General features: G+C 41.0%; 4 protein-coding genes and 1 long non-coding RNA gene across 5 annotated transcripts; 2 read left to right on the top strand and 3 right to left on the bottom strand.

Moving 5' to 3' along the window:
* The first annotated feature begins 3,038 nt into the window (after nt 1-3,038).
* On the top strand, nt 3,039-5,331 carry LOC149269464 (uncharacterized). The gene is made up of 2 exons (XR_016269629.1): nt 3,039-4,352; nt 4,417-5,331. It is a non-coding gene; the product is annotated as an uncharacterized LOC149269464 (long non-coding RNA).
* Nucleotides 5,332-6,255: 924 nt separating this feature from the next.
* Rcd5 (microspherule protein Rcd5) lies at nt 6,256-8,619 on the bottom strand. Its single transcript, XM_018008285.2, has 3 exons — nt 7,980-8,619; nt 7,175-7,922; nt 6,256-7,113 (listed from the first exon to the last, which is right to left on the bottom strand). The coding sequence occupies exons 1-3, from the start codon at nt 8,240-8,242 to the stop codon at nt 6,382-6,384; spliced, it is 1,743 nt and encodes a 580-aa protein (XP_017863774.1). The 5' UTR covers nt 8,243-8,619; the 3' UTR covers nt 6,256-6,381.
* A 28-nt stretch (nt 8,620-8,647) lies between these two features.
* On the top strand, nt 8,648-11,476 carry LOC108614252 (uncharacterized). The gene is made up of 4 exons (XM_018008289.2): nt 8,648-8,807; nt 8,866-10,089; nt 10,147-10,257; nt 10,318-11,476. Exons 1-4 carry the CDS (start codon nt 8,803-8,805, stop codon nt 10,436-10,438), a joined length of 1,461 nt encoding a protein of 486 aa, XP_017863778.1. The 5' UTR covers nt 8,648-8,802; the 3' UTR covers nt 10,439-11,476.
* On the bottom strand, nt 11,464-14,009 carry Gr64f (Gustatory receptor 64f). The gene is made up of 7 exons (XM_018008288.2): nt 13,828-14,009; nt 13,702-13,775; nt 13,103-13,555; nt 12,772-13,043; nt 12,560-12,714; nt 11,662-11,914; nt 11,464-11,596 (listed from the first exon to the last, which is right to left on the bottom strand). The coding sequence occupies exons 1-7, from the start codon at nt 13,992-13,994 to the stop codon at nt 11,504-11,506; spliced, it is 1,467 nt and encodes a 488-aa protein (XP_017863777.1). The 5' UTR covers nt 13,995-14,009; the 3' UTR covers nt 11,464-11,503.
* Nucleotides 13,997-16,574, bottom strand: Gr64e (Gustatory receptor 64e). The gene is made up of 8 exons (XM_018008290.2): nt 16,472-16,574; nt 16,248-16,408; nt 15,192-15,578; nt 14,845-15,119; nt 14,612-14,766; nt 14,386-14,548; nt 14,232-14,321; nt 13,997-14,170 (listed from the first exon to the last, which is right to left on the bottom strand). Exons 1-8 carry the CDS (start codon nt 16,555-16,557, stop codon nt 14,087-14,089), a joined length of 1,401 nt encoding a protein of 466 aa, XP_017863779.1. The 5' UTR covers nt 16,558-16,574; the 3' UTR covers nt 13,997-14,086.
* Between the last annotated feature and the right edge of the window lie 15 nt (nt 16,575-16,589).

Here is a 16,589-nt window from a genome sequence, read left to right as displayed (position 1 = left end):
GAGGCAGAGGTTGACTCTCGTCTGGGGCGTCGCGCTGCAAAGCCGTTGGTTGTCATGGCTGTTAGAAGTAATCTACTTTATGGGCACTCTTGGAGCACTTTCGGGCACCATAAGCCGATTTCATTTTGACCACCCGCAACAGTCACGCGCCAAACCGATTGTGTCTAGGCTGACAATATGTATATACATACATATATCCGAATGTACTATATATAGAACTGATATAATTAAAACTATTTGTAAATGTTTGCCGCATTCTAAAGTTCAAAATTCAGTTCGCCCGCTGTTGCTATAATTTATGCCATTATCGATTGATGCTATAATCTGAAGTGCGATACTTGAGACATCGTGTGCTTCATATTTTAGAAAGGGTTATTTCTTCGGCCTGATGTTTGCCTTGATATTTAAATTTTCGAAATCGCTTAGCTGCATTTCAGCTTACGTTTTCCGACAAGAGCCGACGGCGAAGCTAACGTACTTGTACTTACTCTCTAGACTGACAAGCATACTAGTTTCTTAACAGCTAGCTATATCAGATGTGGCAATGATCATTCCGTCAATCAGTAATTATACTCATGTGTAATGATATTTGCATTCATATTTTTGATTGCTAGTATTATGGCAAAAATGTGATATATATTAAAAGGTGTATATTTAAGCAAATACATTACGAATTACATATGTGGTTTAAGCTTAGTATGGAGCACAAAATCTGATTTAAATTTAAAATATGACATCATTTTTATATATATTTATATATATCTAATTAAAAATATAAATAATAATATAATTATATGATAAATATTTAATATTTATTACAAAATATTTAAAATTATATTTTATTTATATTAAAATATGGGGAAAATCCCATATAAATACATGTCCAAATTTTATTTTTTAAATTTATTTTTATTATGTTTATTTTGCATTAAGCATAGTCATAATATGAAGGAAAATAGAATATAAACTATAAAATATGTATAAAAGTAATTAATATAAAATCAATCAAGAAACAAATCACATTCGAGTCAGCGATGTTTGTTTCCCCATATAAATATACATATGTATATGATGTTAGCCATAAAGGAATAACGAACCCACTCAGTGTCATAAACTTCGTCACATATAATATTTGCATCTATGTATACATATATATATATATATATATATATATATATATATATATATATATATATATATATATATATATATATGTATATGCCCACAACAATCAGGCATTGCCTTGTGACTTAATTTAATTAAGAAAATAGCAAAATCGTTGTAATCGCTTGTCTGCCAAAGATCTTGGATCATATAACAACTTGAGGTCTTAAGCTCCAAAGTGGAGTTCGCAAATTGAGCGTAGTCGATTTTGGCGCCAGTTTGCTGATTGTTGCTGGAATTGTTATTGTTATTATGATAGTTGTTGTTGCTATTGTTGTTGTTGTGGTGCGTGGGTGAGTGACAGGCGAAGCCGCTGTCTATTGGAGCGACGCATTTCAAGGCTGTCGATCGATTCAACTTGTTGCCGCCGGCTGGCGCTTGAGTCGCCACCAATCTGCAAAAACAACAACAGCAACAAGAGCAGCAAAAAGCATTTCAATTCGTAGCTAGCTGCGCCCATTTAACGCTTGCAATGTCTGTGGGCGCTGCGGTGTGACGTCACAGCCTACCAGATTCGCCATGATATCATTTTCCTCGCACTAAATCACACGAAAAACTAAACATTTCATAAATCTAAGGCTGTGCGCGGCCCGATATAAATTTGCAGCGCGCTTCAATAAACAAACTATGAGTCGCGGCAATTAGTATGCGGCGCACAGAGGCGCGACCCACTGTGCGTATGAGCAACCGAAATAAAAGGCAACACGGAACAGACTCGACTGCTTGGATTGTTTATGCGTTACAAGCTAAACAGAATTTAAATATTGAACATGACGCATGCGACATGGCTGTCCAAAAGTGTCACTCAGCTGGTAACGCCCCCTCAACCCCATCTATTGCCACCGCCCCCGCCCCCACACACTCACACACACACAACATTGTTGTGCGTTTGACAATTGAAATGAAATTGATCGAAACGCGATTAGCAAAATTAATACCAAGCAACTACAACAACAACAACTGCCCAGCTATGAAGTATTATAAATGTTATCGTATTTGCAGATTGTATAATCCATGTGCGTGCACTTATGGCGCACACTGTAAGTCGCCAGCGGCCAAATTGTTCATTGTAAATGAATTGGAATGACAACGTTTCCATTCGGAATTCGGATGACGATGATGATGGACAGGAGGAGGAGGAGGAGGAGGAGGAGTTGAATTTCGCATATCGACTCGGCAAATCGTTCAGTGTCAATTTGTAATCTATTTAGAAAAAGGCAATCAATACACTGGCCGATTGTAAATGGCCAATTTGTAACGGAGCTTGGGACTTAATTAATTCAGAGTGTTTTTAGACATAATCGAAATATAACAGAAGTGAGAGATAGATAAACAAATTATTAATGCAAGCGATCTCAGCTTGAATTAGTCAAAGATAAACTGGGTGCAAAGAACTATAGTTTAGCAATCGTTAACAGTTATTGATGAACTAAAGATAATAGCTTGGACTAATTTGTGGAAAAAACTACTTACGAATGTAATATTTGGGTTAAGATTAAAAATAATTGCTGGGGACACATTCGATTCAACAATTAATAGTGTTTTTGGTAAAACAATTAATTTTAATGTCTTTAATCGTAATCCTAATGGAGATTATTTTGCTTTGCTTCCTAAAATACTTTTTAAAGAATTGTTCAAGCAATGTCTTTTGTGCATTGAATTATATTTATAATATATTACATATTTTTATTAAAAGCCTTTTGAAAAATTGACATCTATTTTAAAATAATGATGATTAATAATACGAATTCTATATAAGAGTTTACACTTTAAATTAAAGTTAAACGTCTTTCATTTCATCATCTTTTAACGTTCACCAAGATTTGTTCAAATAACAGCTTCCTAATCCCTATACGATGATAATCAATCAGTTAGTATGTAAATCGTTTGTTCGATCTATCCTCAGTAACTCCATAATTCATCATTCATAATTTCAGAGATTCATATAACTTGCAAAGAGCATTTTAAATTCAGCTTGATTTTCTAGTAAGCTTTCTATTGCGTTTGCTTTATTTTTATTTTTATTTATATTATTCACATATAAATTTTTCGCTATTATTACTGCAAAGTCACGAACTGTTCACGCGATCTGACTTTGACAGTTTTGTTTTTTTTTATATAAGCGGCGTGGTTGGGCGCATGCGATATTATTCATCCAGTTATATCGACTGAGAGGCGCAGACAGACTAAATCAAATCCAGGGCATTGATATGACCTCATGCAGTTAATCTATTGAGCTGGGCTTGTGAAAGTTGTGGCCCCAAAGAATTAAAGGCAAAGAGCCGAAAGCTCCAGCACCCACACATAACAGAGAAATAGCAATCACACGGCGAGCATTAAAAAATCGCCATCGCTCCACATTTGGATGCAAAACTGAGCTGGCCCAGAACACTGACAGCTAAAAGAAATCTGCAAGAAATGGACAAAAATAAGATAAAAAAAAAAAAAAATAACAGCATGACCTACGCTAATAGAAAAAAGAAAACAACCTAAAAGAAAAATAATTTTGAGAATTCAGACTAATTTTAGCAGTTGCGACATCAGCGAAACATCGTAGCATTTCGAACAACAGACAACAACAACAACAACAAAAGTTCGCTGAACTGCACAAAGGCAGGCGAAGATGATAATATGTAATAACAAAACTTCAGAAACGCTAACGAAAACACCAACAACAACAACAACAACAACAATACGAGAATGAAGACAAAGCCAAACTTCATTAGCTGGCTCTCGCATCATCAGCTAAGTTGGCCAAAAAGAAAGCAGCAGATGATTCTGGCCACAAAAAATGCACACAAATCAACGTTCGAATTGTTGTTGAGCCAAGGCAGAAGATCTGCAAAGCAGATGAAGAAGAAGCGTAGCGAAATTCCACAGCTACAAATTCGATCTATCGAAAACAAATTGACTTTTTATAGACAGTGACAACAATTAATTATATTTTAATATGCCTGCACCGTGCCCAGCGACGTATGGCCCACAGATTAAAGCCCCAGACCAGACCCCAGACCACGCCAGACCCTCGACTCGCGCCACGTCTGTTACACCTGCGACTGCGTCTCCAATGCCGCTTAGCATGGCCGACAGCTTATTAGTTTATAGTGTCAACAACGCGGGCTTAAAAGAACGCCCAGAGAAAGAGGCGACGGAGGAGACAGCGACGAAGAAAGGTCGTCGCAGCTGCCGTAAGTCATCGAACTTTCTCCACAGGCTCGCTTTGTTTCGGCTAATTTCTATATTATGTTACAGGTGTTGTCAGCCGCACATTAATTAATTATGTTTTGGCAGGCGCCTCAAACGGGTCCGCCAAGGTCTGCTGCAGTTGCCGATCGTCAACAGCGAGAGACGCAAATTTGTAGCCATTAGTCGCACAGCTTGACTATATATCGAGTACTCTTAACAGGGGGGAATTCTATCAGAGGATGTGTATCACGTAGATGGAAGCGACAACGATCGCTTAAGCATCTGCATATATTATAGATAAATTTTAAGGTATAAGGGACTACTTCTATACTAAATTGTCTTAAATGAACTGCTAGGCGCTCAAAACTAAGTCGAGATCTCTATATCTTATGAATATTTGGTATTTTTGGTATTTTTGTATCATTGGCTTGAAACTTGAACAGCGATCTATAATAGACATATTATCTTACAATTGCCGGGTAAAGATAAAAGTTAAGACTCTCGAATATCTATGGAGGCTGGAGAGTCCAATCAGACATTCAAGGGGAGAACTCATATGCGGACGAGAGAGCACTTAACATAAATCATATAAATGATATTGTGTATATATATTATCAAGCTGTAAATTCTACAGACAAATTTCGCGTGATTTCCATATTGTTTATATTCCTTAAAGCCTGACCTTATTGACAATAGAAATTAAGTCTGTTTCATATCAAGTAGATGGTGAGGCTTTTATGTAATCGATTCCGCGTATCTATTCCAGAGTCTAGATGTTGCTTCCTCTGATAAACAGATCATCAATAGTCGGTTTTTAGGAAATCATGAAGCGGTATCTCTAATGCGAATAATCTCGACGAGAATATTAATACTCATTCATTTAAATTGTATCTGTTTTTCATATTTTGACAAAACTAAAATGTTACTGACTCTATACAAGGCTATATCTAAAATATATTTCTACATGCTTGATTTTTTAAATTATAACAATGAGAATCGCTTAGGGAACATTAAAATACATATTTTAGCAAGTACAATTGTGTAATTTGACAAAAGACTTTATTCAAATTTGTCTTTCTAATTACATATGGGAAATAATTTAGACAATCGCGTGTCTGTTTTAATCAGAAATTCTCAAAAGCGCAGATTTGTTTCTTTTTGTCTGTTTGTTATTTTGTTTGTGCCGACTGATTCGAATAGAATGCTTTTTGGTAGATACTTTCAAAAGCTATGCTGTAATTAATAGCTGCTTACGACTTGGTCGCAAATTAGCCAAATGACATAGCGCTCCAAGAACTCAATTTGTCGCTGTTTCTGGCCCCCGCCTCACGTAGGAGGTCTGAACTCAAATCGCTTCTATCGCGTGGGCTTCACAGAACGACAAGCCCCTGAACCAGATCCTGTTATAATTTGTGTCAAAGCGGCAAGATAACCATGAAGTTAGTAGATTCTAGTAAGAAGTGCAATTTTAGAAAATGAAACTTGGCAACAGTCAAAAATCCATTTCTATAGATACATTACAGAATTTGAGCACAATCTCAACATTTTCTTACTAAGAAATGTACTCGGAATGTAGAGTCAAACAGGTACTAGACAGTGAGGTTTACCACCTATTGATCCGCCCTCGACATGTGCAGGGCATAACCATATTTGATGGCTGATGTCTACTCTTTTGATATTGGTTTAATACAAACCTGATATTAGTAAAAAACTAGAACAGTAGTAACTAAAACAAGTTCAGAAAGACAAATATGCATAATTCAAAATCTGCACATGTAGAAATCTTATAGCAAAGCTGTCATACAATATTCTTTCTGGTATCGTTTGCAAACTTGTTGCTCTCTTTCGTTCGATTGAAGGCGTAAGCTCATTGACTTTGCACGTCAAGTGGGCGTTAAGTACTCGTTTATGCTATTGTTGATGTCGTATATTTTCAGAACTTGTTTCTTATTGACGGCTAAGAAATAGAAATTCATTACAGCGACCTCACAGGGACTGCTGCGACTGCTAAAACTATATACTAGGCTAGACTTAATTTAAAGGATTCGAAGTTTTGGCGCTTTCCTGTCGTATGGCGTTGATCAGCTCATAGTTAACCAGAAATGTGAAGCGCAGTCCCGAAATTTCCACAGTACAGTTGTGTGCCAATCGCGTCTTGTTACCATTCAGCAAAGGTGTGCCATCGATGAAGATGGCGCGCTTGCCCTCGTTGGCTATGAAGAAGTCGCCGTTGCTGCGCATTTTGATGGTGCCTTGGCGCCGCGAAATCTTTGCAGCGGGTCCCTCCAGGGAAAGATCCACATCTACGCCACATTCCTTGGCCTCGCGACCGAATGTTATCTCCTTAGAGCGCATCAAATAACGCACAAGACGTCCGCACAAACAGGCAAGCGTTTGGTTATCGAACTCACTGGCTGCCGTGGGTCCGAGCACTGAGTCAACCAGCACGCCCCAGCGCGAGAGCTCGTTCTCTAGCAGACGGATGTCGCGTTTGTTGCGCCGATCGGCCAGAGTTAGTTCAATTTCCAATGCCTCATCACGCGGCTCCTGCAGGTCTTGATCGAACAACTGATCCTCAGCATCTGAAAAGCTGAGCGGTTGATCGGTGCCCTGCACTGGCTTTATCGATTGATCCGGAAGCAGGCAATATTGCTTGAGCAGCAGCCAGTGATTGTGCAGGGATTTAGCAGTGCGTGCGCAATAGAATGTGGAGGGATTCTTGTCCAGCAGCTCCTGAAACTGCTCCAGCTTCGGGGTCTCCGACTAATTGAGAAATAATATTGGATTAGTTTCATCAAGTGCAAAATGAGAGCTAACTACTTACGCTCTTTATAGTGCCTAGAAGGTCCTCCTCCTGCACGCTGTACAGCGCCTTCCGCTGTACAGACTCCACCATCTCGGGATGCAGATTACGCATGGCAGACACGGCAATCCGTGATACGGATGGCTCATACAGCAGGGCGTACCAGCGCTGCTGCAGCTCTTGCAGAGTAAATTTACAGGAGAATTTGACGCCCCGATGTATCATGCGAAGGTCGTTGGTTTGCTGTATACCAATTACAAGGGCTAGGTCATCGATTGGCTTCCAGCGTCCCAAATCCTTGATGGCCAATTGTGCAAGAGGGCGAGCATTGCGACGGGGCTTTTTGTTGCTCGCTGGACGAGATGGACGTGGACGACGTTCAGGAGCTACTGCACGATCCATCGCAGGCTTCGCCTTTGACTGCGGTTGCTGCACAGGATTATGAACTGTTGGCAACGGCAAGGTGGACGCGGCTGGCGTTGAAAGTGTCGCAGGCGTTGAAGAAGTCACTATGCTCGGGGCACCGGGTACAGTGTCCACTGTAGCGCCAGGTGTGTGAGTCGCTTCAGATGCAGCGGCAGCAGCAACTGTAATTGGGCCGGGTGATTGCTGCAACGTTGGTGTCGTAACAATTCCAGAATAATTCTGAGATGTTGTCCGTGGTCGACTTGAGCGATTCGCATCGGCAGCGCTACGGTTCGTTGGTATTGTAAGATTGTATTCTACAATTTCGTCGTCAAAACGTTTACGTTTTATAGTGCGTGAGGAGCTAACAAGCAATTGAAGTTAGTGACAGTTTACAGTTAGCTTAAAATGTCAAACTCACCTTCGACGCTTTGCTGCGTCGTTTTGTAGCAACTCTATCGGCAAATTGTGAATTGGAGTTTTACTCAAATGCGTTGCTGTTGTTGTTGTCGATACTGTTGTTGTTGGCGCTGGGGCTGCGCAAGTGTTGACAGATGTCGATGACACACTGACAGTGGCAGGGACGTCAATTGCATGGGAAGCAACCGCAGGCGCCATTGTTGTATATACACTAGTAGACGTTACAGTGTTGGATATTGTTATGGGTAATTGCGTGTTTTCCATAGCTATTTTGAGCAATATTTTTTGTTTTTCGTTTGCGACGCACAATGCACAAGTAATGCTGTGACAAATCGATATATACCAACTATTCGATAAGTCACAGCCATCGTATCACGATATTCTGCATAGTGGCAGCACCACATAACATTATAAAATTGTTTTTAACATAGGTACTCCTCAGTTAATGAAACTAATATATTATTGATATTAGGTAAAAAATCGTGTGCATATAGAGGAAGTATATCAGACAACCGTATGATAAAATATTTATTTATTTAATAATTTGAAATTTAATTTAATAAACGAGTTCAATTTGATAACATCGCATCTCTGTTAATTGCTGCAATACTATCGATATGTGTCGACACGATAATAAAAAGTGTGCCCGATTATTCAATGTTTGTGCTGCAGCCCTAAGTTTGCTAACAAAGTAGTGATGTGAAACTTGATAATAAGATAATAATGTGATGTCTATTCTTAACAATGCGCTGCATTATTAAGTGCTTTAAAGCATTTCAGTATTGCTAACAATTCGCAAAAGCTTTACCAAGCGCTACAATACAATGAGGTAAGCGCGCACTGCAATTACAATGACGAATGTGATGACTAATCGATTGTGCTTGTAGTTGTCACTACGCGGAGTCGGAATCATCACAATCCGAGAGCAAAATGGACATCTCGGATACGCCTACGGACTCCACGGGAGTGTCGCCGTTGGCCGATGAGCGTGCCAATGCTACGATGCCAAACAAATCGAATATCGAAGTCGAGCGGGAGAATAACGAAAACAAAAATACTTCAATTTTAGACAACCGAATAATACGGCCAGAGTTGCTGCTGCCAGTCGAAACGATGCCACAACGACAAATAACAGAACGCACGCTGACACTGGCGAACAGTCACCCGCTTATGTCGCCTACTAACACTGACTCTGACTCGGAGCCTTTTCAAGGCAAGTGCAAAAATTTTCCCGATGTAGTGCCTCGCACCGAGCAGACCACAACGGAAGCTGTACGAAATACGTTGAATCAACAAAACAATATGCGGGTCAAGCCTCAAGACGCGAAAGTCAGTCTGCTCCGGGCAAATAGCCCAGACCTGCTGAGCAGTGAGTCAGATGTGGATGTGTCGCAGTATTTGGCAGCTGTTGAGTCAAATTTTCAATCGGTTTCGTTGCTGCCCAATGCGAATAACAAAGCGTCGCGAAGAGCAAAGCGCTCGGCTGCAGCTGGCGGTGAGGATATTTCCAGCTTGGACTCCATATCAAATCACAGTTTTGACGATGACGAAGACATAGAGCACAATTTGGCCTCCCTGAGTCCATCCAGTTCGCTGATCGATGGCCTGGATGGTGAGGACGACGATGATGACGACTGCGAAGGCCCCGAGCTGCTGCCCGACAACGATGACGACCTGGATGAGTTTGGCATGGCAACCACGCCCACGCCACATGCCCCCGCCGGAGTAGCAGCCTCAGCCGATACGGGTGCAACTGCTTCAGAGTTGCCGCAATATACGGCTGATGAGGAGCGACGCGACTCGCGCAATTGGCAGAAGATCACGCTGCCTGATGGACGCACTCGAGAGATCGACATGCGCGTCATTGAACCTTACAAGCGTGTGCTATCCCATGGTGGTTACTTGAAGGCTGGCGGGCAGAATGCTATCGTTATATTCTGCGCCTGCCATTTGCCGGACAGATCCCGTGCCGACTATAGCTATGTCATGGACAATCTTTTTTTGTATGTAGTGAAGACGCTGGAACAGCTAGTCACGGATGATTATGTGCTCATTTATCTGCACGGCGGATCCAATAGACGCAATGTGCCGCCGTTTCCATGGCTCAAACGGTGAGTTCTCAAAATAGTTTTCATCTGAATAATATTTGATTACTACTTATTTTGTAGTTGCTATCAACTGCTCGATCGCCGCCTGCGCAAGAGTCTGAAGCACATGTATTTGGTGCATCCCACTTTTTGGATAAAATCTTTGGTATGGATGGCTCGTCCATTTGTCAGGTATGTGAACCTGTTAGCTGGATTATCACTTACTATAAATTGTTGATTTTTTCGCAACAGCACAAAGTTTTGGCGTAAGCTCATTTATGTTAAGTCTCTGGAGGAACTGGGTCTGCACGTGGCTGTGGAAAAGGCAGCCATCCCCGAGAAGGTTAAGCAATACGATGCCAAGCGACATTGAGCTGCACACGCGAACCACTCAAATAATTGAATAACTGCTAGCTCAGACTTGATTCACTCGCAACGCAACATTTACACCCGCTCGCATTTGTGTTTTCGCATTCCTTGTTAGACCTATTTGCTATAATATTTGCTCTCAGTCTCGTATTTATTTAATCTCTTGCTATGCTTTAATTTAAGATCTCAATCTATGTGATACTTTTGATTTTGCTTTCTCAACCCATGTACTCTAACTCGCTATGTGCTATGTAATTTAATACGCGGCGTTCAACAAACATCGAACAAGTTTTTGATTGCTTTTACCAGCAGCAGTAAACTCACATAAGTAGGAAATAGGACTAAACTCCACAACAATATATACATACACACATACACTTACACAAGCGCAATCACTAATGCATACTTATTAATAATCATGTAGCTTCCGCTTTAGTTCCATATATTTATACATATAAACATAATCAATCGTACAATCTACAATACATATACATACATACCTAAGGCCTGGTTTATTAAACAATGTTAACATGCGAATAAGCAACTAAAAACCACCAGACTTCCGTACATGTTACCTTGTTTACCGTAGCAAAATACTATTATGAATTATTACGAATGTAATGAGCCCAAACTCAACGGAATTTAATATTAAGCGAGTTTCTAATTGAAATTGTTTAGCTGAATTTTGTGTGTGAAGCTTTTGCATCGATGGCATTGTACACCGAAATCATTATCAACCAAAAGCACCAAGAACACCGATCCCGAATGCAGAAAGCAGATCCCATGCCAGTCACTACTCGCCCTCTAGCCCACACATTAGAAGATTAGACCGTAAGTGAACTAGTGACCATTGTATTAAAAGGAAAACAAAAGGAATATTTGATATTTAACAATCTACAATCTCACATACACGTACATGAGCATAAGAACGTAGTTGTGTAATTAGTTAAGCATGTAACCGATTGATATTAAGGAGCGATCTTTTGTTGGTTTCCTTATTGCTTAAACGATAATAAAAATGCAAATACAATTTTCCAATGGATTTATTATGCGAGTTTCTATTCAGTTTCTACGAATAGGTGCTCTGGTCGCAGGTCCACAGATCCTGATCCTCGTGAAACTGAATCAGCACCAACTCATATGTGACGATGGTGCCAGCCACCTGATGAAGAACATATCAATATCATCTCGAATCAAACTTCTTCCTGATCTGCGTCAGATACTAACACTCAGCACCAGTTTACGTGTCAAATTGAAGAACTTCATCCCACTCAGGGCCACCATGTCACTCGTAATCTCCTCGGCGAATCGCATGGCTTCCGGACACCAGGACTCCTTTGGCACGCAGCGCAAATACCGCAGCGGACGACGCGACTCGTCGTGCACGCTGGCCGCATATAAAGAGACAGCCAGGGTGCGTCCAATCAGAAAGAAGAGCGAGAAGTAAAAGTACACCGTATGAGCTACCGAGGGCATGGTGCTGCGGATTAATGTTAATGAGAGACATAGAGTAAAGAAGAACAGAAAGTACAAAATATCTCCAAAATATGCGGAGCTCTGATCCGAAGACTTTGAAGCATTGGGTTAACAAGTCATTAAATTATGTTTTAATCGTTATATTTATACAAGGTCAATAGATAATTTTTGTATCCGAAATTATTAAAGGTTGTGTTCTTGAGGTTGTGTTCTTGACTCTTTCTGAGTCTATATGAACGTAAGTCAACTCGCCCTCAGCGAGGAAACTTGAAAAAAGATATGTAAGTATATTCATAGGTGCCGCCGTTTGATATCCTGACAAGGCAGTGGATGTCAGTAGGAGCGTGGAAAATATATTTTCCGGTGTGTCACAAATCATATTAGTTGAAGTTGTAGAGAACTGCAACTTGGAATGTATACACCCCTGTATAGACTATAGAAGGCTGGGTTAAAGAGAATTGTATATAGTTTGACAGGAAGAAACTCAAAGTTAAATGGCTAAAGTAATATTGTCTTCCTCTATCGATTTGCCAAGAACTTTTTATACATATAGTATATACATATGTGTAGGTGTCGGCTTGGAGTTGCATATTTCATATTTTAAACTTTAAATATCTTCCCTGAGCATATCTTAGATGCACGTACGTACTTGAGACTCCGCAGTAGTTGGACACATATGAAGTACAGATTGTTGGAAAAGGATATTATAGTGATAAAGGATATGGCGTCATCCATGGTGCTGCATAGCGTGCATATATTCCGATATTGTATACGCCGCTCAGACCAGTAAGCCGCAGCCATATGCTGAGGGAATAGAACTAAATGTGAACTAAATAAGAAAAGGACATAAAGGAAACTTACGAGTCCCTTGAACTTAAGCAAATTATCATTGAGTTGGCGAAATTTGGACGCCAAGCCGATGCTCACTATCATAACCAGTATGTCCATATAGTTCCATATGAAGGTCGAGTAAACGTTTTGTAGCTTGCCCCACAGGGCAAGCGGCGCGGAGTAGTTCAGAACATAGAAGATCTCATCGTTGGTCAGCTCGAAGAAGTTCTGTATGGGATCATCCGTGCGATTGCAAAACGCAGCATAATTAATGGCCGAGACAATGCTCAGCAAGTGTTCCGCTGAAGAAGTAATCTATATAAGCTATTCACTTTCAATTGGATTCAAGTTATAATCCTACCAAAGGACAACATCATTCCCACGAGCATGACCATTCTGATGGTCTGAGCCATGCGCCTCTTCTCGAACTGCGTCTGATACTGTGGTAGATCCTGTTCGATCTGGTACCACTTCATCATCAGGTCGGGCCACTGCCGCGCCAAGCTAAGAGCCTTGCCGCACACCAAGAAGATGCAGCTCTTGAAGATTAAGGGTCGGATCGAGTTGAATGTTATCGAGCCATGCAGCACTTTGTAAATGGTAAAGCTAAGGTTGATCAGCATGGACACCATGAACAACAGGCAGCAGCAGGTGCGCACATAGCGCCACGAGAACCTCAAGCTGCTCGGATGCTTGGCCGTGACTCCTCGCACCGGCATCAAGGCAAAGCACTGGGCGGTCAGCAGGACCGAGCCAACTGCCTCATGGAAACTGCCGTTGTACATAAATTGTTCACGTGATTTGTAGCTCAGCTCTGAATATTAAACAAAATATCGTAATAATGTAGATGTATATATAAATATACTATATTAAACAGTGAAATCTGCCCTGGTCGAACAGTTTCGGCTCAATGCAGGCTGTATCGATATTTGATGTCTGTATATATGTACTATAGTATACCATTTTTGATATCCTTGCCGTTTTCCCTTTGCACCCGCTTGGCACTGTCCTCTGGACGATGTCCTTTATGCGCACTAAATAATATTTACAGCTTAGTCCATGTTTATCTGTACCGCCTGAGAGTACCTTTTGAAGAGTGCATCTAGCTTACGCAATAATGGTGGCTTCTTTAGCTTTTTCCAGCGTCGAAACTTACGCTCCAGCTTGGGCAGGAACCTCATGTTGGGGCCGCAGCCAAAGGACAAATGGGCTCGGCACTGGCAAGTCAATTTATTCGGCGCGTGGCCTATCATTAAAAACACCTGTTGTTTTGCACTAATCTATAATTGATAGTTTAACGTGGCATATACAAATAAAGTACAAATCGGGTGTAGCTCGCCCGAGCTCAGTGCTCATAGCAGTCATTAACTTTGTCCTCCTTGTTGAATTGCAGCAATATCAGCTCGTAGGTCACAATCGTGCCAGCCACCTACGTGACATTGAATTTGTAAACAGATTTGACAGCATTACAGATGGATGCAAGCTCATACCGCTATGACAACGCCTCGGGTCAGTCGAAACAGCTTCAGGCCCGTTAGGGCCACCTGGTCCATGTGAACCTCCTCCGAGAAGCGCTTAAGCTGTAAACTCAAAATTAGGAGATATCTCTGGCAGTGGAACAGTATAGTACAGTATAGTATATACCTCAGTGCACCAGTAGGGCCTCGGCACCAGTTGAAAGATGGCCAAAGGTCGCTTGGACTCATCATTGACACTGGCGCTATAAAGCGAGAGTATCAGAGTGCGACTCAGCAAGTAGCTCAGCGAGAACCAGAAATATGCTGTGTGCGATGCAGAAGGTTTCTTCCTACAGCGAATACATGAAAACTGATTATGGGCTGTTGATTGGCTCGTCTTGGGGCTAACCTACTGCAGGCTCTTTAAAATTTTACCGCATATAAAGTACAGATTGTTGCTAAAGCAGAGCAGCGTTATGGCTGATATGGCATCATCCACGACGGTGCACAGCTTGCAGAGATTGCGAAAGCTGATCCGGTTTTGTATCCAGAACTCAACACTAGTCGGCTGAAAAGAAAATGCCCAATTGGGATTGGAAGTATCTATCTGCTTAGTTATATATTCAACATTCCTTTGGTTGCCTACCAATCGAGCTTCACGGAGCATATGATCGTTTAGCTGCCGGAATCGTGCCGCTAGAGAAACGCTGACGGCCATCACGAAAATATCGTTGAAGCTCCAGGCAAAAGTGGCCAGCACATTGATCACTTTCCCAATTAACCCCAGAAGCGGAGTGTAGTCGACGAAGTGGAAAAACATGGAGAAGTTGATGAGCAAGTAGCTGTTGATGGGCTGACTGGGCATGACGGGACACGCGTTCACATAGTACAAGCTGGACAGCATGCTCAGCAGGTGCTCCACTGCAACAAGGAGGGCGGATCGTGTCAGGATCTAGTGTGGAGGATCTAGCTGACTGTATGGCAACTACGTACCCAATGAGCAGCCTATGGCTATCATTATAATCATTCGGATGTGCGAGGCCAATGCGGCACGTTCGCGCTCTGTACGCAGCATTGGCAGCTGGGACTCGACCATTTGCCACTCCAAAACCACCGAAGGCCATTTCATGGCCAGCTGGAAGAAGGCCACCGAGATGGCAAAAATGGAGGCGTAGAAGATGAGTGTTTCCACCGAATCAAAGTCGAAGTTGACGAGTATCACAAACATCGCATTAAACCCAGACGAAAGGCCAAACAATACAATCACAATTAGTGAATAATAGGACCGAAAGCTCTGCCAGCTAAAGCTCAAGTCCTCGGCGTACTTTGACGAAATGCCTCTCACAGGCATCAGCGCGAAGATTTGAGCGATGATCAACACTAGAAAGCAGAGAGGGAAAAGGTTGTTGATATTGGATTACAGATTAACGATTATTAGAGATGATAAATATAAATAAATATATATTTGTATAGCATAAGACGAACCTAAATAGATAACACTGTCTTAAATATAAAGACTATTACCTACATGTGTGAAAATCGTAGTTTCAATTACTCAAATATCATCAATACTGTAGCTATAACTCAACTGAGAGATTAGCAAGACTACGTCCCTTAAATATAAATTTCAGAATTTTTTTTTAACAATTTAAAAACACAATATTTTCTATTATAGATCAAATTAAAATTTCGTAATATCAATAATTCTGGGTTTAAGTTCAGTTCAGTCTATTTAAGTTCAAGAATTCTATTATCTTATCTTTTCTTTTGTTTTCCATTTAATATTATACAAAACTCTATTCAATCATTCTGAAAGGAACGAAAAACGGTAATTCTTTATTGTGTGTAATGCTTTATTATCTGATAACAGTCCCTTTTTTCAGCCCTTTTTAAGTCGGGCACTTCCCAATTAGAATCCAGAACTCTCGTACTTCTTTGCCTATATATTTATAAGACCTATATTTACCCACCTATGTATATATTTATGACATTATATCTGTTTACAAATATGATTATCTTGCTCAGATTTTCACAGCCTTTTATAGTTACCTGGTTTGATGGCCTCCAGAAATGAGCCATTGTGCACATAGCGTTCTCTATCAGCGCGTTGAAGGATTCGCTTGACCTTGTGTGGACCGAATTTTTCGGCATTTTGTCTACGTTTTGTTCGAAAATTCAGTTTTGTATTAAAAACTGCATTCGATTGTGCGCTATTTGAATTGGAGCTACAGTCAATTCTCGAGTCAGATGACTTTATTAGGCTTCCCACTTACTCGCAGTCAACGCGTGCCCCACGCCAGAAATTGATCAGGCTCAAGCTTTTGCGCCGCCTCGTCGCATCACCCACAGTCCTGGCCATGTTCTGTGCCCGAGTAGTCAAAGTCAACAACT

The sequence above is a fragment of the Drosophila arizonae genome, chromosome 4, assembly GCF_054131065.1.
Source record: "Drosophila arizonae isolate 15081-1271.41 chromosome 4, UAZ_ARI_1.0, whole genome shotgun sequence".
Classification (NCBI taxonomy): Eukaryota; Metazoa; Arthropoda; class Insecta; order Diptera; family Drosophilidae; genus Drosophila; species Drosophila arizonae.
Note: the sequence above shows the minus strand (reverse complement) of the source record. Positions and strands in the feature narration are given on the sequence as shown.

What these genes read in the sequence shown, in the direction of transcription:
- Rcd5 (XM_018008285.2), bottom strand. Translation starts at nt 8,242, where the DNA reads ATGGAAAACACGCAATTACCCATAACAATATCCAACACTGTAACGTCT. An exon ending in GACGCAGCAAAGCGTCGAAG is followed by an intron (nt 7,923 to 7,979) that starts GTGAGTTTGACA and finishes ATTGCTTGTTAG; the next exon opens with CTCCTCACGCACTATAAAAC. An exon ending in TTCTAGGCACTATAAAGAGC is followed by an intron (nt 7,114 to 7,174) that starts GTAAGTAGTTAG and finishes TTTCTCAATTAG; the next exon opens with TCGGAGACCCCGAAGCTGGA.
- LOC108614252 (XM_018008289.2), top strand. An exon ending in CCGTTTCCATGGCTCAAACG is followed by an intron (nt 10,090 to 10,146) that starts GTGAGTTCTCAA and finishes CTTATTTTGTAG; the next exon opens with TTGCTATCAACTGCTCGATC. An exon ending in ATGGCTCGTCCATTTGTCAG is followed by an intron (nt 10,258 to 10,317) that starts GTATGTGAACCT and finishes TTTTCGCAACAG; the next exon opens with CACAAAGTTTTGGCGTAAGC.
- Gr64f (XM_018008288.2), bottom strand. Translation starts at nt 13,994, where the DNA reads ATGATAGGCCACGCGCCGAATAAATTGACTTGCCAGTGCCGAGCCCAT. An exon ending in CTAGATGCACTCTTCAAAAG is followed by an intron (nt 13,776 to 13,827) that starts GTACTCTCAGGC and finishes AATATTATTTAG; the next exon opens with TGCGCATAAAGGACATCGTC. An exon ending in CAACTACTGCGGAGTCTCAA is followed by an intron (nt 11,915 to 12,559) that starts GTACGTACGTGC and finishes ATTAATCCGCAG; the next exon opens with CACCATGCCCTCGGTAGCTC.
- Gr64e (XM_018008290.2), bottom strand. Translation starts at nt 16,557, where the DNA reads ATGGCCAGGACTGTGGGTGATGCGACGAGGCGGCGCAAAAGCTTGAGC. An exon ending in TGCTCCGTGAAGCTCGATTG is followed by an intron (nt 14,767 to 14,844) that starts GTAGGCAACCAA and finishes TTTTCTTTTCAG; the next exon opens with CCGACTAGTGTTGAGTTCTG. An exon ending in CCCGAGGCGTTGTCATAGCG is followed by an intron (nt 14,171 to 14,231) that starts GTATGAGCTTGC and finishes AATGTCACGTAG; the next exon opens with GTGGCTGGCACGATTGTGAC.